Source organism: Rhagoletis pomonella, unplaced genomic scaffold, assembly GCF_013731165.1.
Source record: "Rhagoletis pomonella isolate Grant_MI unplaced genomic scaffold, Rhpom_1.0 Rhpom_scaffold_00008, whole genome shotgun sequence".
Classification (NCBI taxonomy): domain Eukaryota; kingdom Metazoa; phylum Arthropoda; class Insecta; order Diptera; family Tephritidae; genus Rhagoletis; species Rhagoletis pomonella.
In genome coordinates this window covers 41,478,242-41,500,223 of record NW_023458562.1, presented here as the reverse complement: position 1 = coordinate 41,500,223, position 21,982 = coordinate 41,478,242, and the positions used below count along the sequence as shown (strand labels likewise).

At 41.6% G+C, this 21,982-nt stretch overlaps 2 protein-coding genes across 4 annotated transcripts in view; both read right to left on the bottom strand.

The window, feature by feature from the left end:
• The window catches only part of LOC118744881, a 106,353-nt gene that overhangs the window by 64,079 nt on the left and 20,292 nt on the right, over window positions 1-21,982 (bottom strand). The window contains exon 1 of one of the 3 annotated variants that reach the window (XM_036478286.1): window positions 21,744-21,852. The exons of 1 other annotated variant lie outside the window; for it this stretch is intronic. The gene's annotated coding sequence lies outside the window, so the exon portion shown is untranslated. Of the gene's footprint in view, window positions 1-21,670; window positions 21,853-21,982 lie in introns of those variants that run through there. One more of the 3 variants, XM_036478284.1, reaches the window with a different exon arrangement.
• On the bottom strand, window positions 9,744-12,068 carry LOC118745298. Its single transcript, XM_036478824.1, has 4 exons — window positions 11,747-12,068; window positions 10,806-11,323; window positions 10,669-10,772; window positions 9,744-9,765 (listed from the first exon to the last, which is right to left on the bottom strand). The coding sequence occupies exons 1-4, from the start codon at window positions 12,066-12,068 to the stop codon at window positions 9,744-9,746; spliced, it is 966 nt and encodes a 321-aa protein (XP_036334717.1).

Below are 21,982 nucleotides of genomic sequence, written 5' to 3'. Positions count from 1 at the left end.
TCATACGAAAGAGGTTTAACTCTTCAAAAAGTTAAATTCAAACTATTGAATAATTTCAATGAAGTATTACAATAGGGGTATCAATCGAAATGTTTTGCAAGGGCTTCATTTCCACATTTAAAGGGGTTGTCTCCTTTTTTAATATATATATATATGTTTGAATTCAGGGTATAAGTTAATAGAAAAAGTATCACAAGAGAGAGGTTTAAATAAGTTTTAGTTCGAAAATATTTTTAAGATGGTTAAAAAAATTGTATCTCCTGTTTTTGGCTTAGTTTAAGTATGTTAAGATTTATTGAAATAAATTACACTTCGGTCCGTTTGCACCATGTCTAGTTAACGCTAAGTGGAGGTACATCTTCAGTTAAGCACATCGATTGCTTTATCGATCACATGTTATAGGCTTGGTGCCGATAACGTCGATAACGATGTTTAACTGGGAGTTAGAAGTAACTAGACATCGTGCAAACGGCCCTTAATGTAGCACGCAGAAATTTCATACACTCAGCGAAGCGGGTGATGGCGATCTAAAAATTAAGCATTTTAAAGGACCACCTAACGACAAATTTTTTTTTATGGAGTTATTTCTTTCCATTTAACAGGGCTCTTATACGATATGTATGGGTGTAGGACCCCCCTGATTTCAAAAATGCCTCTCCTTTTCCTAACTACCCTTTAGTTTTTATACATTCTGTTGTTGAAGTTTATACATAAACAATGAATAACATAGCACAATTACATCAAATTTGGTGCTGCCACACTGCTGAAAATTTGTATTTTTTTTTTGTTCGTAGGAGAGGGAAATGCTTTATGCACTTGCCGGGGGCGCTAGCCTCTATACTACCTTCCCCGAGTGTGGGACTCTCACCGAAGCGTGTTGGGCTACCCACTAAAACCCAAACTCCCACCGCCCGCGCCAGAATCCCGCATCTGGCACCGCAATTCTGCATGTCTTCAGATGCAGGAGCGCGCTGCTAGAGCCTTGGGGCTGCTCTTTTGTAGGGGCGTTTCATTCGGGTGTCCTCAGTAGACAACCATCCTCCCTTTTGCAGCGGAGTACGAATTTCACGTATCTCGCAACTGCTTCCCACTTTTCTGTACTGTAGATCATTACCCCAACTATGTTTTTCGGGGTTACGTCACCGTATCTTTCTTCCAACATTCTGCGAGAAATCAAGAAGTGTTCGCAGGTGAAGAATGTGTGGTACACGTTATCTTCGACGTTTCCACAGTAGTGACAGAACGGTGAGTCCACCCTTCCCATTCTATGAAGATATTCTCGGAAGTAACCATGACCGGTGAGGAATTGCGTCAGGTAGAAATCGACTTCCCCATGCGGTCTGTTCAACCATGTTTGAAGGTCGGCTATCAGGGAGTGCGTCCATCGCCTTTTGTGCTCGCGTTCCAGTTTTGTTGCCACTGCTGGACCAGTTGCCCGCGCGCCCTTGCCGCGGCAGCTGCTCGACCTATCTCGGCACTGAGATTGTAAATCTCTTTCCGCTCGTAAGCAAGAAGCTTAATTGGCATGACGCCAGAAATAACTAGGACCGCGTCCGCGGACACTGTACGGTATGCAGAAGCAATGCGTAGTGCCCCTCTGCGCTGGACCGAAGACATTTTAATCCGGTATTTTTTGACTTTCAATGCGTCGGCCCATATTTCTGCCCCGTACAGGAGCACCGACTGGACCGCTGTCATCAGAAGCTTCCTGCGGTATGGCTTCGGGCCGCCCACGTTCGCCATCAGCCGGCTTAGAGCCACCGTGCTCTGTGCAGCTTTTTCACATACTCCATGGATGTGTTCCCAGAATGTGAGTTTGCTGTCAAGCTTCACCCCTAGGTATTTTGTAGACCTAGAAGTCGTCACGAGTTGAGGTCCGACCATCATATTTATAATTGTTGGGATCCGTTTCCTGGTGAGGAGCACGATCTCCGTTTTAGCTGTAGCCAATTGTAGACCGTGATCGCTCATCCATGCACTGACGTTGCACATGACCTGGTTTAGCCTGAGCTGTGCTAGCTGAACGTTTCTTGCTGTTATGACGGCGGTCACGTCGTCCGCGAAGGCGACAAGGAAGGCGCTCTCCGGCATTTCCGTGCGCAACAGACTGTCATACGTGGCATTCCAGAGGTCCGGGCCAAGTACAGACCCCTGTGCCGCTCCGCCGGTTATACGTCTGGAACCTTGAATGACCGTTCCAAGGCCTCCAGCATGTCGTCCCATCTTGCCGAGTTGAAGGCGTTCTTGACGTCCAGCGTGATTGGCCGCGCCTGGTGGCAGGCTTCTTCGGCCTTATGTACCGCCTCGACTACTTCGCCAATTGCTCCCATAGTTGAATGTCCCTTCCTGAAGCCATGTTGTCGGTGTGAAAGGCCTCGCTCGCTTTCTATGGCTGACGTCAAGCGTATTTTGAGAAGACTCTCCATCATTTGGCCTGCTGTGTCTAGCATGCAGAGTGGGTGGAAGGATGAAGGAGAGTTTGGGTCCCCTTTGCCCTTGGGTATAAGCACCAGTCTCGCCTTCTTCCATTGGCTTGGGAAGACCCGGGCCCTAAGGCAGCTGTTGAACATGTTAAGCAGGAGATCAGGGCTCGTTTTCGCTGCTAACCTGATTGCCTCCACTGGTATGCCATCTGGGCCTGGAGCTTTGCCTGCTTTCATGCTTCGCAGGGCTAGCTTCAGCTCCGTCTGTCGAAAACAGTGGTGCCTCGGCTTGCTCCTCGACGAACACTGTATCTGCTCTTAGTGGGTGTTTGGGAAATAGCGCATAAACTATATTCTTAACTCGGGCCTCATCCGTCGCTTGCGATGGTATATAGAACTTTTTCATCACTATTTTGTATCCCTGGCCTCATGGATCGCGATCGACTTCCTCACATAGCGCTTTCCAGCAGTTCCGTTTACTCTTCTGTATCTCGGCCCCAAGTGCTTTCTTAGCGCTTTTGTATGCTGCTGCTCTGGTCAGCGCCTCAGGTCTGCCACGAGCGCGCGTTGCGAGTCTCCGCATTCTATGGCAGGCCCTTCGCAGCTCAGCAATTCGGTCATTCCACCAGTATACCTGCTTTTTACCTGACCATGCTCTCCTCTGTGGCATTGAGGCTTTGCATGCCCGGTGAATGCAGCGCATGGTTTCTTCGACCAGCTTAGTACAAGACTCCCTGTTGTGGATCTCTCCCGTTGTGGGTGAAATACCTCGGGAATCTGCTAGGAGTGATGTATCGAACTTGCGAACATCGACCCTAGACGGGTTCCATCCTGGTTTCCTGCGAGGGATACTACGTGTTTGCCCTCGCGTTGTGTCAGTGACTTGGAAGGTGATGTAGTTGTGGTCGCTACCACTCAGGTCTTCCATCAATCTCCATCCGTCAGCCTTTCGAAGAAGGCTTTCTGAGTCCAGGGTTATGTCAGGAATAGAGTATCCAAAACCCGGCCTTCGATATGTAGGCGTCGTTCCGGTGTTGAGGATGGTCAGGCCAATGCGGGCTGCCATTTCAAGGACCAGTCTTTCCCTGGTGTTTGTTTGGGGCATAACCCATTCCACGCCACTTGTGTTGAAATCTCCAGCAACAATTATGTGGCCGGTTATATCGCGCAATTCGTCTTCCAGATCTTCGAGCTTTTCCCTGAAGACAAGACTGTGTCGTTTGGAGACAGGTAGCAGCTCACCAGAGTGATTTGCGCCATTTTCACCCAGACGTAGCAACGTCCGACAACGCTGCTCTCTGCGCGAGGGTTGGGGTTAGCAATCCATATCGCGGCCGAGCCTGATTGGTCAACATGCCATGTTTCCTTTGTTCTATAGGGTTCACTGATGATGACAGCGTCTTCTCTTTGTTCAAGAACCAATTGGTCCAGCAGGTCATCAGCTACCCTACTCCTGTTCATATTGCCTTGTATAAATTTAATCATAATCTCCCAAGCTTTGTCTTAGCCTCAGCAAGGGCATCCCTGTAGCCATACCCCAGACAGCTGAAACACCTTTGGACATCCGCGCGCTCTCGGACGCGGCAGATAATCCAACCTACTCGCAGCTTCCCCTTTTCAATAAGAGTCCGACCTGGCAGTTCGTCGATTTCCACCACGGCTATTCTTTGTTCTCGCGAGTTTACAGCGAGGAGAGAGACGCGCAGTTGGCCATTCATCTTGTCTCCTAATTCCCCGCGTGTAGCGTTCTCCACTTCTGGGGCCGTGGTTAGGCAGTCCATGCCCAGAACTTCTAGACTTAAACGGCTAGTGAGAATACGGGCGTCCCCAAGCTGGCCAATGGCAGTGAACACATTTTCCTTAAATGCTGAGTGGTCGCCACAGCGCTCCATTTCGATGAGCACGCCGCCTTCGCGGGTTTTCCTAACAGATCGCATTACGGTCTCCGTCTTCTCAGGTTGGAGCTTACCACGTATCGTTCACAGCACCTCTGCATAGGTTTTGCCTTCAGCTGGCTTAATGATTAGTTCGGCGAGACTCTTCTATTTTCTCACCCTCTTCTTTTTTTGCGTCTGGTCGCCTCACCCTTATTGACCAAGGGTTCACCTGGCGCTGGCCCTGGCTTGGGCTTTCTGCTTTTTCCAACCGTTTTCCATTGATTATCTGGTACGGTTTTCTGTGCATAATTATTATTATTACCATTATTGTTATTAGGATTATTTTTATACTACTATTATTATTATTAGTATTTTTGTTTCTTTTCCGGCTCGCCTGTACGGGCGTCGGATCGAGTTCGAGCTCTCTTTTGCGAGCCAGGGCCAGTTTTCTGCAGCTCGGAAAGGGTAGACCCCTTCCGGTGCTGCTCTCGGAGGTAGCTTCGTATATTTAGGCTCCCCTCGATTTGGGCCATACCCGTTTTTATGTCCATGGACACATTTTTCTGCTTGGAAACAGCACTCTGCATCTTCTTCAAGACGAGCCGAATCTGTGCCAATTGCTCATCTACATTGCCCTCGCAAGTTTTCAAGCTTGCGGTGGCATGCTTGTCCCTGTTTGCAGCAGTTGGCGTTTGATGACCACCATCCCGGCTGCCGGGAGTATTCGTTTGCAAAGGTGTACCCTTCTGCACCACGTCGGCGGCTTTCTCCGTGCTCGTGGTGCCGGCTTTTGCCTGCAGAGGAGCTTGTGTGTGAGCGCACATTCTTCCTCGGGAACATCTACATCTATTACATTTGTTTTTGTTGTTTTTTTAATCATTTCAGTTCTATTGGGTCTCCGCTTCAAGCCGATATCTCCACACGTAGCACAGTCGCTTTAAGTGTCCCGAAGTTCCCTTCTCTCAAAGGAGCAGGCCATCGCGAGGGTTGAAACAAGTCCTTATGGAATATTGTGTTCAGAGCCAAGACAGCGAAAAACCAGGAGTAAATCTCAACTGGACCTGTGCGGCCAACTAAATGACGACGTGTATTGAACGTACTTGAAGACCTGCCAGGGTTTTAACGAGACGGAGGCGATTGAAGCATTAGCCCACCAGCCATTACTGTGAGGTGTCACCCTCACATACTAAAGTGGTGGAATACTGCTCTCGCCAGCCCAATGTCGAATTAATCGTACACATGTTCCAGTATGCCATGAACAGGATCTAACTGGCCTCAATCCTGGGATGCTTTTTGGGAGGCGGCATCTGTTCGCCCGGACACAGGAGATTCATCAAGCATTTTTGATCTTTTAAATCAGGCCCTCGGCTCCTGCCGCTCTTGGTCTGGGACTGCTTATTGGTTATTCGCAGCTAACCCACCGAAGTAGGCCGTTCACGATCCGCCCTGTGTGACCCCGGTTAAGGCCCTGAGCTTAGCCATTACCTAATAGAATAGGATTTCTCACTATAAAAATACTTTTCTTATTAAATATACATTCTTATATTTCCGTATTTATTGAAATATTATTATTAGGTCTTGAAGTCTTTACCGCGTAGGTGGCCTTCGGTCGCGCTTAGGGATTATAACCCTTACTAAGTGAAATTCTCCTAACGGCTGAAATCTTTCCAGGTAGGCGGCCTTCGGCCGAGCTTAGGGATTAGTACCCTAACGCTGCGTTTACATAAGACAATTTGAGACAAGACAACGGAGAATATGTATTAGTTGTGAAATTGATGTGTAAAATAGGTGTCCAGACAATTATAGAGACAATACATTTTTCAGAGACCGCCGTTAGTTTTCGTTTGGCGTGAATTTTATATTATTTACTAAAATGTCCAAACCCAAACCACTGTTTCATAATTCATATTTTACCAAGACGTGACCGAATTGTCCAATTTACTGTCCCCTTCACTGTCTTCGAAAAATCAAAGACAGTGACCAAGACAATGAGAGAAGTGTGAATGCATTAGTAAAAATGTGAATGTATCGCTATTGTCTTCGCAAAATTGTCCTATGTAAACCCAAAGTTACTAAGTAGAATTCCCCTTTCTGTGCTTCTGGAAAAGAGCGGACTCCCTTCCGCGTAGGGGGCCTACAGCTCATCGGGAAGTTGGTTAAACATTGATTGCAAGATTTAATTACGCACAGGTAAACTTAATAAAAGCTTATAAAAAGAAAATTTTTGTCAATTTATGCGAGTAATAAAGTTGAGCGCATAGCGTTTTCTAAAAGCGTTGTTCTGATATACCCCATTAAAAGAATTATATGTGCAATAGTACAACTTCAACTAGTAAAATAAAAAAAAAACAATACTAAATCTTTGATGTTTTTTTCCAGTTTTCGTTTATTACTTCAACAGTTCGGTACAATACGAAAACAAAACGGCTAAGTTCACTTTGGCGATAGTACACTACAGTAGTTTAGTAGTTACAGACGAAGCAACAAACGAAATGAATCGTGCAAAGAAAAATATATGTATATATGTACACATATGCAATAACTAAACACAAAACGAATGGCTGCAATGAATAAAAAAAAATAAAAATGTTTTTTAATTGAATTGGATATGAAAATTTATAGAAAAAAATATTTTTCACGTAATTGAAACGTTTGCATACATACACTGCCGGAACAAAGTATTGGCACAGCAAATTTTTCACAATATATGCAACAATTTTCCTTCTAATATTTTTCCGCTAATTTTGTATAAAAATATGGTTCATTCTACAACATAAAACATAAAAGTATAATTCCTAAACTTTGTGCAAAACTCGCGAAAATTCAGCAAATTTTCATGAAAATTTTCACCTTTTTAATCAGATATTTTAGAATTTTTTTGAGTATGCAGATTTGTAGCCCAATAAATTTTATTATAATAACGTGCAAGTTTTAAGTAGCTAGGAACTACCGTTGATTATTGGAAATTTTTTTCACGCAGTATCTTCCATACAAAAATAATTTTCGAAAATACTTTATATGGAAAAAATGTAAAACACCTTTAACAAAAAAAAATACTCAAAAATCAACGCGATTTTTGACTAACTCCGAACTCGCATTTTTTTACTATAATTTAATGGGCTGCCTAACTACATACTCAAAAAGGAGGGGGATTTTTTATTAAAAATTTTCGCCGGCGGCGCTTTTTCCATAAAAATCAATACTTCGATAAATAATGAAAAATTTTAATAAAAAATCGCTCGATTTTTTATTAAAAATTTTCGCCTACGGCGCTTTTTCCATAAAAATCAATACTTCGATAAATAATGAAAATTTTTAATAAAAATCGCGCGATGGTATAGCGAAATTTGCTATTATTTTGGTTACAATATCTTATTTAGATGAAAGTAAAAAGAAGAAGAAGAAGAAGTGTATAGTGTAAACTGAGTATAATAGCGCAAATGAAATGTGAAATAAAGTGGCAATACCAGCGATTTGAGGTTATAATAATTTTAGCAGGCGCAAAGTTTGTTTACTCTGTTTTATTAACGAAATATATAAAATAAAAGTGAATAAATGATTTGGTTTGCATAAAATAATAACCGGAAACGTTTTAGTAGTGTTTTAAAAGTGGAAACTGGTGATTTAGTGCATTTTTGACGTGGTAATTGCTCATAGAAAACCACGAAATTTAACAAAAGTTTTTTGTTCATAACTTTTAAATGGTTAATATTATCTCGCTCCCTCCTTTTTTAGGGGTTGTTACCCCACCCTAGAGAATTACCAAAATATCCTACACTTTTAGAATATTTTATAAGAAATTTTAACACTCGATATCTTATCCACTTGGTATTTTTCCGTTCTTCCTAATCACTGAACAGGATTGTTTCGAACACCGAAAAGGGTCGACATTCTATTCATAGAAACTATGCCAGTCTTCATTGCACAAGCACTAAACTGCGCTGCATTTATTAACACGGTTACACTTTAGGTTATCGATATTTTGCCAAGTAGCATTAAATTTTTATTTTTTAAAAACATAGCACAAAAGAAATTTACCGTCCCGACACAAATGCAAAACAATTTCTACGAGTTGAGCTGCGAAATCCGAACGAACGAGGAGAACAGTGGCGTATGACAGACTACAAGCAGTGTTGCCAGAAAGTTTGGTATTCGCAGAGCTCTAAACTCTTCTGCCTACGATTTCTCTTCGAAGTTTAATTTCAAACTACTCTTAAATAGTATGCTAAATTAGTTATTAATTTATATTTTATTTTTTTGCCAAATAGTCTATATGAAATGTTTGGTTGTTGTTGTTGTAGCGGCACTACTAAGCCCCGCCTGTTTCGGGTCAACTTTTAATCATTATCGTCAAGCTCAACTAACGGTAGGCCCAGGAAACGAGCTGTTTCGATGGGGTCGGACCAAAGGGAGGAAGGTGTTAGTTGAGTCGGATTGAGCTGGCATGTGAAGAGGTGGTTGGTGTCGTGGGGGGAGTCTCCACATGCCGGGCACTCATTTGGGATGTTTGGGTCGAGTCTGGACAGGTAGCTGTTTAGGCGGCTACAATATCCAGACCGTAACTGAGCCAGGGTAACGCGGGTCTCTCTAGGTAACTGAAGCTCCGTCTCTTCCACAGGTGGTGATTGGGCTCCGATAACGACATTCCTAGGCCGGGAGTCGAGGTAGGTGGAGACAGACTCCCTATGAATGTCGTTAATCGCTCGTCTGTACGTCATTGGGTCCAGTGGTTGGTCTGTGTAGGTCTGGACTGCGTCCTTGTACATGAATAGGTGCCCCCTGACGTGCCTGGGCGGAGGCTCCTCCTCCAGCAGTGGTCTGTTGGGGTGTTCACTTCTGTGACACCCCACAAGAAACTGCTTACAGAGCATCTTGTTGTGTTCCCTTACGGGGAGCACTTGGGCCTCACTGTGTAGGTGATGCTCAGGCGTCATCAGAAGGCACCCAGTCGCTGTCCGGAGTGCGGCGTTCTGACAAGTCTGTAGCTTCGTCCACTGCGTCCAACTAGTCCCCGGCGTCCAAACTGGCGCAACATAATTTAGAACCGGCCGGCCAATTGCCTTGTATGTTGCCAACAACGTTTCTTTGTCTTTGCCCCAAGTGCTGCCGGCGAGCGACTTGAGGACCTTGTTGCGGCTCTGTACTTTGTTGACAACTGCGGTTGTGTGCGCGGAGAAAGAGAGCAGGCTATCAAAGGTAACCCCTAAAATTTTCGGGTTGTTCACCGTCGGTATTGGTGTGCCGTCGACGTGAATGCCTAATTCAAGCCTGACCTCCTTCGTCCAGGTGGTGAAGAGGGTCGCCGTTGATTTCGTTGGGGAGAGGGTTAGGCTCCTTGCAGTGAAGAAGCGAGAAAGGCTGGAGAGATAGCCGTTTACTTTTGAGCAGAGGTCATCAATTCCATTCCCAGACGCCAAAATCGAACAGTCATCAGCGTAGGAGATCAGGGAAACTCCTTCAGGTGGCTGTGGGAGTTTCGAGATATAGAAGTTAAAAAGTAAGGGGGAGAGAACACCACCTTGTAAACCCCTTGTTTTATTCTTCTAGGTTTCGAGGTTTGATCTCTGAAGATTACTGATGATTGCCGACCACTCATATAATTCGCCGACCATCGCTTCAGTCCCTGTGGGAGAGAGGAGGCCTCAATGTCTTCTAGCAGCGTGGAATGGCAGACGGTGTCAAACGCCTTTGACAAGTCCAGCGCTACTAGGACAGTTCTCTCACAGGGGCGGTTTCGATTTAGGCCGCGGGTTATCTGGGTGTTTATGGCGTTAAGTGCTGTTGTTGTGCTGTGCACTTTACGGAAGCCATGCTGATGTTTCGCTGGGGTTAGGTGGCAGGTGAAGTATGGGAGCAGCAGGGCCTCAAGTGTCTTCGCGACCGGGGAAAGGAGCGTTATCGGGCGATAAGAGTCTCCTCTGTTGGCGGGCTTCCCCGGTTTCAGCAGTGGGACCCCTCTCCCTGATTTCCACACATCAGGAATGATGAGAGTGGTCATAGACAAATTGAGGACCTCCGTGAGGTATGCTACCCTCACAGGCCCCAAATGTTTCAACATCAGCATACAGATTCCGTCGGGTCCAATGGCTTTGGAGGCTTTCGCCTTCCCGATGGCCCCCTTTACTTCACCGCTGGTGAAAACAAGTGGTGCATCGTTTTTGGGCAGTTTGTGCAGCCTCCTGGTCACTCGACGTTTGGCCTTGTCTACCGAAGGATGCAGTGTGAATTGCCGACTGAAATAGTTCGCGCATTTCTTCGGGTCCGATGAGGCGTGACCTTCGAATGAAATTTCCACTCTGTCATCACGCTTCGTCGGGTTGGACAATGACCTCACGGTTGACCAGAGCTTACTCACACCAGAGGTGAAGTTACAGGCCTTCAAGTGCTCTTCCCACTTTGTCCGCTTGTGTTGATTTACCAGTTGCCGAATCTCCAAATTAAGTTCCCTCAAGCGAGGGTCCCCGGGGTCGACCTGGCGTAGGTGTTCACGCTCATTTGCTAGTACAGCTGCTTCAGCCGGGAAATTTGGGCGGGCTTCCGCGATGCGTCCGGACGGTATGTAGCGAGCTGCTGCGGCTGTGACTACCTTGCGGAACTGGCGTTCGCCAGCATGTACGTCTGTGGGTGTGGGGAGGGCGGCGAAGCTGCTCTCGGTAACTTCCGCGAAGCCGTTCCAATCAGCTTTGTTGAAGTTGGTGTAGGTTCGGTGATCCGCGGGAGCAAAGTCGGTGGGCTTATTGATCGAGATGATTATGGGCAGATGGTCTGATGCTAACGTTAGCATAGGTCGCCATGATATGCTATTTATCAGACCAGCGCTAGCAATTGTTACGTCTGGCGAGCTGCTGCAGCTGCCCACAATCCTGGTGGGGGCGTCGTCGTTAATGGTGCAGAATGTCGAATCGTCTATCTGCTCAGCCAAACTGTTTCCCCTCCGATCATTGGCCAGGCTTGAGTGCCAAAGATCGTGGTGCGCATTGAAGTCACCTACTACCAATCGGTATTCGCCTCTGAGTAGCGCACCTATGTCAGGGAGATATCCAGCCGGGCAGCAGGTGACAGGGGGTATGTACACGTTAAATATTTCGAGCTCGACATCGCCTGACCGGACAGCTATGCCCTGACATTCTAGGGTAGTGTCCCTTGGTTCGATGTCTTCTTCGATTAGCCGATACTGCACTGTGTGATGTAGAATGAACGCTAGTCCACCACCATTATCTCGCTCGCGATCTTTACGGAGCACATTGTAGGCGGCGCAACCCAACAGAGTTGAGTTGCTGTGCAACTTCGTTTCTTGGACCGCAGCTATCAATATGCCGTGCCGACCCATGAAGACTGCTATCTCCTCAATCTTGCTCTGGAGTCCGTTGCAGTTGAGTTGGAGTACGTTTATGTGCCTTGGGAGGCTGGTCGCGATACGGGGGGTCAGAGAAGTGTGGGGCCTACCTTGGGCCTGTGGCGCCTGACGCAGTTGCTGTTGCAGCCTGATGGTAGGTGGCTGCGATATGGGCGTTGTTGTCTGCGTCGGCGGTGCACTACAGCAAGGGGCGCTGTAGTTTGTAGTCCATTCGCGAGTGGTGCGTAGACCAGAACATAGCCGGAAGTGACACCAGCCAAGGCATGTGTTGGTGGGAGGTTGTGTGGGAGGGGTGTGTTGGGAGGTTTGCTGTTGCTCAGGGGAGCTTCTAGGGGCCGTGCAGGCTCTTCGGGTGCTAGGTCGCACCCGTGCATTACGCGAGTGGGTAGCCGTGGAGGCTGATTGTGCCATTTGGCTTGAGCAACAGGGAGCCACAAAGTTTGTGGTCCACTCCCGGTGAGACCTAAGGCCAGAGCAGGTTCTTAGGTGACTCCACCCGTTGCAGGAGTTGCACCTAACCGAAGTGGAGTTCGGGTGGAGTCGATTCTGGCAAACACAGCAGAAGTAATGGTTAATATTATTAACCATTTAAAAGTTATGAACAAAAAACTTTTGTTAAATTTCGTTGTTTTCTATGGGCAATTACACCGACAAAGATTCACTAAATCACCTGTTCTCACTTTTTAAACACTATTAAAATATATAATTTAACTTATTTATTAAAGAAACACATAGTTTTATCAACCTAAGATAGATTATTTTGTTATTAAAAAGAAGTTGACAATCTTTGCGAACTGAAACGCGAGATTCCAAAATAGCTATAGTGCTGCCACTGTATTAGTATTTCGTAATAATTCACTTTTCCTTATGAGATGTGTGCACTGTTCAATGCTTTTCGGTATCTTCTTTCGTTTAATATATATATAAATAATGAAAATTTTCGCCTGCGTCGCTTTTTCCATAAAAATCAATACTTCGATAAATAATGAAAATTCTTAATAAAAAATCGCGCGATTTTTTATTAAAAATTTTCGCCTGCGGCGCTTTTTCTATAAAAATTAATACTTCGATAAATAATGAAAATTTTTAATAAAAAACCGCGCGATGGTATAGCGAAATTTGCTATTATATTTTGGTTACAATATCTTATTTAGATGAAAGTAAAAAGAAGAAGAATAAGAAGTGTATAGTGTAAACTGAGTATAATAGCGCAAATGAGATGTGAAATAAAGTGGCAATACCAGCGATTTGAGGTTTAATAATTTTAGCAGGCGCAAAGTTTGTTTACTCTGTTTTATTAACGAAATATATAAAATAGAAGTGAATAAATGATTTGGTTTGCATAAAATAATAATCGGAAACGTTTTAGTAGTGTTTTAAAAGTGGAAACTGGTGATTTAGTGCATTTTTGACGTGGTAATTGCCCATAGAAAACAACGAAATTTAACAAAAGTTTTTTGTTCATAACTTTTAAATGGTTAATAATATTATCTCCCCCCCTCCGGATTGTTATTAGGGGGCCGAAACGCGTCGTTTGGTACCCCTCCCGACTTTTCCGCACCTTTTTTAGGTTTTGTTACCCCACCCTAGAGAATTACCCTATTAAAATATACTGTTAACTTATAACTTAATTATTAAACAAACACATAGTTTTATCAACCTAAGATAGATTATTTTGTTACTAAAAGAAGTTGACAATCTTTGCGAACTGAAACGCGAGATTCCAAAATAGCTATAGTGCTGCCACTGTATTAGTATTTCGTAATAATTCACTTTTCCTTACAAAAAATCGCGCGATGTTATTTGTTGTTAAAATTTCTTAAATCGTTCCACTTGATTTCCTTAACAAAAAATGCATTTGTCATATACTTTCATATATAAAAATGCACACAACACTCTACATAATAGTTTACAAACTTTTATTTTATTTCATCGTGTATATAAATCACTTTAATCTAAATTTTATTAACTTGTAAATTACATTACATTGCACCCATATTTACAATAACACATGGTTGCAAACTGACACATAAGATGTGTTGCCATTCTGTACAAAACAACAGATACAAAGAAGGCAACACAGAAAGGAGAATTCTACTTAGTGTGGGTCATTATCCCTAAGTGCGGCCGTAGGCCGCCTACGGGCACGATAACTATAACCGGGGCGACAAATTTTGAACAAGGACGTCGATAGAGGTTTTCGAAGCAAGTATGACGGTATATATTTTTTTTTTTTGATGGGAAACAAAAACTAGAGAGGTTACCACGGGTCAAAGATTAAATTCACAACTTTTTTAAATCCAAATATCTTGAACACAAAAGCATGGATTTCAACATTTCAATAGGAATCATGAATGCCTTTAATACGATGTACAAATGTTATATACAGCTTATAAAGTTTTAGCAAAAATTCAATTCAACTAAAACTTAGAACTTGGAAAGATAGCGGCGGCTGATATAAAAAGCGTTACACCATGTTACAGTTTTGCTTGTCACTGTACATTACTTAGAAAGTACAAGTTATTACCTTTAGATTGGTATACATTTTTTATTATGATCAGCTTTTGAGGCTTAAGAATTCAGTGAAAAAAAATTAAACGCATTTACAAGCAAGTGACAATCTTACATTACTGTAGTTTATTCACATAAGGTGCCTTCTCCGGCAACGCAGAAAGGAGAATTCTACTTAGTGAGGGTTATAATTTCTAAGTGCGGCCGAAGGCCGCCTACGCTGAAAGGTGTTCTCTGCAAAAGGTGTTCTGCTGCTTTTCTTTCGCAACACAGAAAGGAGAATTCTACTTAGTGTGGGTTATAATCCCTAAGCGCGGCAGAAGCAAGCGCAACAGGTGGTGGACCTAACAAAATGCATGTTTTCAATGGCTTGGAAGAAGCTGTTATTGCACTAACGGGATTGGGAACCAGTTCTTCAGGCATAGGAGGAGTTCTAGCTTGTGGTTCAACAATTCAAACAGAAGCTGACATAGATGCGCCCACGGTACAACTCCGCATACCTTTGTAAATCCATTGCCATAGCGCCCTCTTACTTTGCTGCTATAACTGCAAATGCATCAGAATCCATAATTTTCCTCAAAATATGTAAAATTAACCAATTTTACAATAAACAAGCACATGATGAGTGTTTTTTTAATTCCTTTCCACTTTGTTTCCCATCATTCAGCTATCTTCGAAAAACAACTGATAGCTGGCAATGCTGCAAATGTTTCCGCAAGGGTTGCAGCATCTGGATTTTTCGTTTTTCGTAGCGTAGCTACGAATTACGAATTACGAAAATTCGGGTTCTGGAATAAGGGAGAGGGAGTAGGGGTGTAAAAATAAGAGTATACAACAATAGTATGAAAGTTGTTAGAACTTGGAAAGATAGCGGTGGCTGAAATTAAAAGTGTTACACCATGTTACAGTTTTGCTCGTCACTGTATATTTCTTTAGCATTAATCATGTAATTTTTTTTAAAAAAGGTCATTTTATGAAAATAAAGAAATCTAACAAAATAACTTTCAACACTAAATGTCTTGAAAACTAGAAGGCCCCGACCCCTAAAAGTGGGTATATTTGAAAAGCGGGATGCCCAGCTTTCCAATGGCAAAGTCAAAATTTGTCGCCCGGTTATCGTAATCTCCCCCGCCTACGCAAAAAGGTGCTCTCTGTAAAAGGTGTTCAGCCCCTCTTCTTTGGCAATGCAGAAAGGATAATTCTACTTAGTGTGGGTTATCTTATTTCATTAAACGAGCAATTCTCGTATATATATATATATATATATCCATAGGGTTCTCGGAAACGGCTCTAACGATTTTGATGAAATTTTATACACCGATAATGTTTTGGATTTTAAGGTTATCTGAATAGGTACTATCTCCGAGAAGACTCGTATAAGGTTGCCACCCATTCGAAATTAATTACAAATTAATTAAAACATCATAATACGGGTATCAAAAGGAAGGTATTTTAAAGATCCCTAATTCAAAAATATTTTTAATTGGATTGCCACCTATTTTCACAAATTTATTTAATTTATTTAGAAAAACAGGTAAATATTACTATTCATGGGTACCAAGAGAAGGTTCTTTAATAGTGCTTTCCCCATATACAAAATGTTATCCCTTAGGATAATAGTGTAAGGTTGCCACTTATATTCGATTCTGCACAATTTACCTAAAAACACAAACTATGGTCATCAAATGAAACGTATTGTTGAGAACTTTGGTCAGAAAATATTTTATTTTGTTAATTTCAATCAGTATTATGTATACACAGTGCATATACGCTCGAGATATGTACCATTCGTTCCAGCGTTGTGCGGAATAGGGTTGCCACATAAATTTTGGAGTAAGAAATTTGCTTAATAGATATCGAAATCCAATGTTTTTTTTTATTTCCAAATTATTTTTTCAGTGCTATCCAAATCTTGTAAACTTTAAAATGTATATGCACTCCGGGCAAAGCTCGGCCAAGCTGGTACTAATCCTTAAGTGCGGCCGAAGGCCGCCTATGCTAAAAGATGTTCTCTGCTAAAGGTATTCAGCCCCCCTTCTTCGGCAACACAGAAAGGAGAATTCTACTAAGTGAAAATTCCGAATTAAAAATCCGCCTTTAAGATTCCAAATTCCAGTCTGGCAGCGCCAAGTTTGATGTTATTTTGCTATCTTAGAGCCTGTGCCAAATGATAGAAAAGAGGAAATTTTGACGGATCAAATTAAAAATCTGACATTTCTCGTGGGCTCATGGGGCTACGTAAAATTATGACAGCTGATAACCATGTATACACACAATATTGCTTGGCGGTAATAAAGAGTGAACATGAAAATGAAAGCTGAAACATCATAAAAAGCGTACGTTACTTGCAAATTATAAAATAAATATAAATTTTAAGAGTTTCCGCAACACACAAAAATAAAGCCTTCACATGAGCGTTTGTTTGGTTTTTCAACTGTCAAAATTTTCCGTTGCATTTGGCACAGCAAAATTCAATTTAATTGTACCACAGCAAATTTTTCCACACCCTCTCACCCCGGAGAAAAAAGTTACCGATTGGCACAGGCCCTCATATTGAGTTATTTACTTTATGATTAATTAAAATTTTGAGTAATCAATTAATCGCACAGCCCTACTAGAAAGCAATGGTTTGTTCGTCGAAAATCCAGCAAGAATTATCCAACACTCAAAATATCAGAGAGTAAGAAAAAATTCTCTCAAATTCTCTCTCATGTTGAGAAACTTGCAAATTTCTGAACGAACGCAAATTTGCAGGAATTTGCAAGTTTCCCTGCCAGCTGGCGTCCACGGTTGCATTTCAAACATAAAAAATTTGTATAGAATTTTTAAAATTCGTTCGGATGGCCAAAAACAGGATATACTTGTATGTTTCTTGTTGTTCTGACTTTCTTTAACATACATTTCAATTTCTTCATCGTACTAGCTGTCGGGTTTCTTAAATCGACTCTGGTTGCAATTGCATTCCGATTGCGAATACCATTTTTTTCAGCCGAATTAAGTTCAAATCATTGGAATTAACTAAATTAATTATATCAACAATTATTTACTTCCTTTTTTCATAAAAAAATCGCTCGTGTTTATAAATTTTTAAATTTAACGAACTAATTTATTCAAATTTAGTCTGTTCCTTTGAACTTCGGACTAAAACCTGTGGAACTGTCAAACTACAATTTTACGCTCTCAAGTGAGAGTAAAAGGAGAACAGATGCAGAAGTGCATAGGAACGCAAAAAGCACTATTTCCTGTAAAAACGTCAAACGGTTTGTTTACATGTCATTTCTACAACACTGATTTAGCTGAAATATCACTAAATAATTATTAAAATCTATACATATTCAAATATTTCGTTGTTTACTTCCATTTTTTAACAAATATAAGGTTCTTTGCTTTCACCGCTTTCTGTTTTTGTTTGCAAATGTAAATCAGCTGATCGTTTGACACTTTTCATGAACTTACAGGAAAAAAAACTCCGGACTAAATCCTGTAACTTCTGACTAGGAACAGTTGCTCAGTTACTCTCTCAAATGTGTTCCCACTTACAGGTTATATGTCAATAGGAACGACTTCCTGTAAGTTCTGACTAAATCCTGTAAACCGGACTGCTATTGGAACAGACTAATTATTGTAGACAAAAATGCAACCATGTGCCACAACCACATGTTTTTCGTGTTTGCAAATTCTTGCTGGCAAATTTTTTCCAGCAAGAATTTGCAACTTCTCTCCAAGGGAACTGTCACTTTGCTCTCACAATTTTTGGGTGTTGGATAATTTTTTGGTCTGCACGAAAGCGATTTGGGCAAAAGTCGTGATAATTCGTACAAATTTTTTGCTCGACGCACAAACCTATTGTTATAGGGAATTTACATGAAGCGGTTCTTCAGGCGATTTTTAGTTGAAAGCAACATCTCCTGTAAACGGCCTTGCAACTAATCGGGGTGGGCTTTCCAAAACGGAACCAATCGAAATTTCAGCGAAAGTATAAGGAATTTCGTCATGAAACTTGGTGAGGATGTTGGGGGAGGCCTCCTCAACATGAATTGTTCACTCTCACAATATAATTGCTAATAGTATTTTAGCAATTTGTTGTTAAATAATGTCCACTATCACCCCCTAATTTTTTTTAAAATATGCCACTTATCACTTATATTTTGGCTGCATTTATTTATTCATTCTGAACGTTTGGAATAAACTTTTTTGTTTACTTATTCTTTAGAACGTTCCTGGTGATATGTTAACGTATATTTCAAACGCATTCTGTTTATTCCGGCTGTGAAATGCGATTATCCGGAATGTATAAAGAAACGCAGCCTTTATGTTACGTATTATATTTTCAATGCTCACATGCGTTTTTTATGCTTTTATTATATATAATTCACCAATTAATTAAGTAAAACGCGTTTATAAATTTGTGTTCACGTTTTACCATTTTTCACAAACAAACAGAAATAACAATGGCCGACAGTAAGAGCAAATATGTGCTGCCATACGTTTTAAAAGTAAATAAGCCACTATTAAAGGATTTTATTAAAACGCGGCCAACACAAAAAAAAGGGAAGACCCATTTGCTAAGCTTCTCGAAGCTATTAAATACACTTACAAACCGTATTATTTCCTTTTTTATTTCTTCTTTTTTTTAATATACTTTCATAAATTATGAAATTTTTTTATATAAAATGGCGCGATTTTATATAAAACACCCAGTAATCATATATTAATATAGTTCCATATATATCGAAAATTTTTAATAAAAAATCGCGCGATTTTTTATTACAAATTTTCGCCTGCGGCGCTTTATATTCTAAAAATCGATACTTCCATAAATAATGAAAATTTTTAATTAAAAATCGCGCGATTTTTTATTACAAATTTTGGCCTGCGGCGCTTTATATTCTAAAAATCGATACTTCCATAGATAATGAAAATTTTTAATTAAAAATCGCGCGATTTTTTATTAAAAATTTTCGCCTGCGGCGCTTTATATTCTAAAAATCGATACTTCGATGAATAATGAACATTTTTAATAAAACATCGCTTTTTATTATAAAATCGATACTTCGATAAATTATGCAACTTTTTAATCAAAAATCGACCAATAAATAATTAAATTTTTTTATTAAATATCGCGCGATCATTATCTGCATTTTTTTATTGCCCCCGTTTTGTGTTTTTGAGGCATTTTTTCATATGTATGGCAGCACTGACATTTCACTTCAATTGGTGTACAAAGCAAAAGGTGAGGTTAAATTCGGTATTTTTTGCAACTTTAAATGCGAATTACTTTAAAACTATAAGCCTCCGGAGGGTGGGGTCTTCAGATTTAGAATCTGAAAAAGGTCCTCTATACTCCCTAATATTTTTTTTTTCAAAGCCTGGATCCGTTTTGGAAAATTTTCCCGTTGAATCATGTAAATTCCCTATTACGCTCTCGCTCTGAGAGGATTTTTATTTTTTGGCAGTTTTACTAGTTTTAGTCCGAGGAATACCGAATTGCATCTTATGTAAAAACTATAGGATTGCTAGAAAAAAGTGGCTATTTTTGAAATCAGGGGGTCCTATTCTACCCCCTCATACACCCCATTTCTAGAATTTTCCGTCCGCATACTAAAATTTTCTTCTTTAATTAATTAAAATAGTTTATTTCAGCTCTCCGATTATTATTGGCATTAAAATGCACCGATTGATAACACTCTCGAAGCTTTTCGTCTATTTTTGGCCACGTAAGCTAAAGTGTACTTTTACCTAAAAATTATAAGTGCCTGGAGGGGGGCGGCCTTCAGATTTAGAATCATAAATTAGGTTTTTTTCAAAGCCTGGATCCGTTTTGGAAAATTTTCCGGGTACTCTTTATGAATTTGTACAACGATTTTGGGTTGCTGTGCCCAAACGGGTGAATCGAATCAAAAACCTTTTACACACACTTGTAGACAACAGTTCACGCTTTATTACAAAAATAAAATTTACTATATCTGTATATTTATTAATAATGTCGGTTGCAAATATGGTATTTTTTGTAAGTTTCCGAGCTGACCTGTAAAAAAAAAATAACCACGTAATATCTCTGCCTACGCAGAAAGGTGTTCTCTGCAAAAGGTGTTCAGCCCCTTTTCTTCGGCAAAACAGAAAGGAGAGTTCTACTTAGTGAGGGTTATAATCCCTAAGCGTCGTTCCCACGACAGTCGGTTCTACGTAACCTGGCCAAGGACTGCCACTCCAGCAACACTCCCCAAAATCTCTTTGGGGAATTTGTAAGCTGTTACAACAACAACAACAACATCCCTAAGATCGGCCGAAGGCCGCCTACTCAGAAAGGTGCTCTCTGCAAAAGGTGTTCAGCCCCTCTTCTTGGGTGACTTTTCATAAAGCGGCGTCGTTTAGGGAGGGTTTGGGGAGCCACTCCTCCTCCCCCTCCGCCCCACCACTAAATCGTTGTACAAATAGCTAAAGATTTCCCAATTTTCCCCATCTAAGTGCCCACACAAACACAGAAACTTGCAATCATATTGCTAGTCAAAACGACAGTTGGTAGGCGATCGGTAGTTGCGTTCCAGATGCTGCACGTTTTACAGGTTTTGCAGGAACAGTTATTTTCTCCATTAATAAACCTTATGGAAGGTGGTTGTTGTTGTTGTTGTAGCGGCTACAACAACCCCGCCCAGATCGGTTGGTATCTCAGTCGTTGTCGTCAAGTTCCACTAACGGCAACCCTAGGAAGCGTGCAGCTTCTGTGGGATCTGTCCACAGGGACAAGGCCGTTAGGGTTGTCGGGTTTTCCGGGCATGCGAAGAGATGGTTCGAGTCATGTGGGGTCCCTCCGCATGCCGGACATTCGTTCGGCACATCCTCATTCAGCCTACTCAAGTAGGTTCAAGTAGCCCACGACAGCCGGTTCTACGTACCGGAATGACTCGGGTTTCACCCGACCAAGGGCTGTTGTTTCGGCGATCTAACCCCGTTTAGGTCGGCGAAGTATGGAAGGTGGTCACCTGGAACAGCTTCCTGTAAAAACCTGCAAATCGTGAAGCATCTGGAACGCAACTGGTGTTTGTCTGTGGAGCCCTGCGGTTATATGGATGCGCCTTGAATTTTGGCGCTCCCGTGGTTTGGGGCAGTTTAATCACTTTTGTGAGTGCATTTCGCAGTTACACTCATTTGCCCGAAACTAGCTCGAAAATGTATAAAAGAAATTCAAAACTCGGTATTTGAGGGTGCAACAAATAACCGTTACATATTTAAATATTTACGTTTTGTGAATGGCAGCCCTGGTAAATTCGATTTTTCTGTACTAGGCATACTTGTAAACTTGCTTGTAAAAATTATCGAAAAAAGTGGAACGATTGGGACAAAAATCTTAACACTACACAAATTCGTGAAATGGACCAAACAGCTGTCTTTAGAAAATACAACTCCATTTTGAGTAATCAAAATTCGTGCATATATGAACATACACACATCCGTACATGCATACGCATATGTATAAAAATGCCGATATAGCGCACACTCACCAAAGCAAACCCAATTTTATATTATTTTCGATTAACGTTGAATCGCAAGCGATTAAATCCAAAATAAACTAACCAACAACGTAAACACAGCCGACACTACTGCTGGTCGATTAGCGAAGAACTGGATACCGCCACCATACGCTCACACACTTTCACACTTCAGCATGAAAACAGATTCGGAGGTAAGTAGTTTCTCGTTGTTGCCAATCACCGGCTTATTATTGCATGCCTTGAGAAATGCACGGGATTATTCACATATTTTCAGCTTCAAATAATTAAATTTGTATCACTTTACTGTAAGTTAAACAGAAA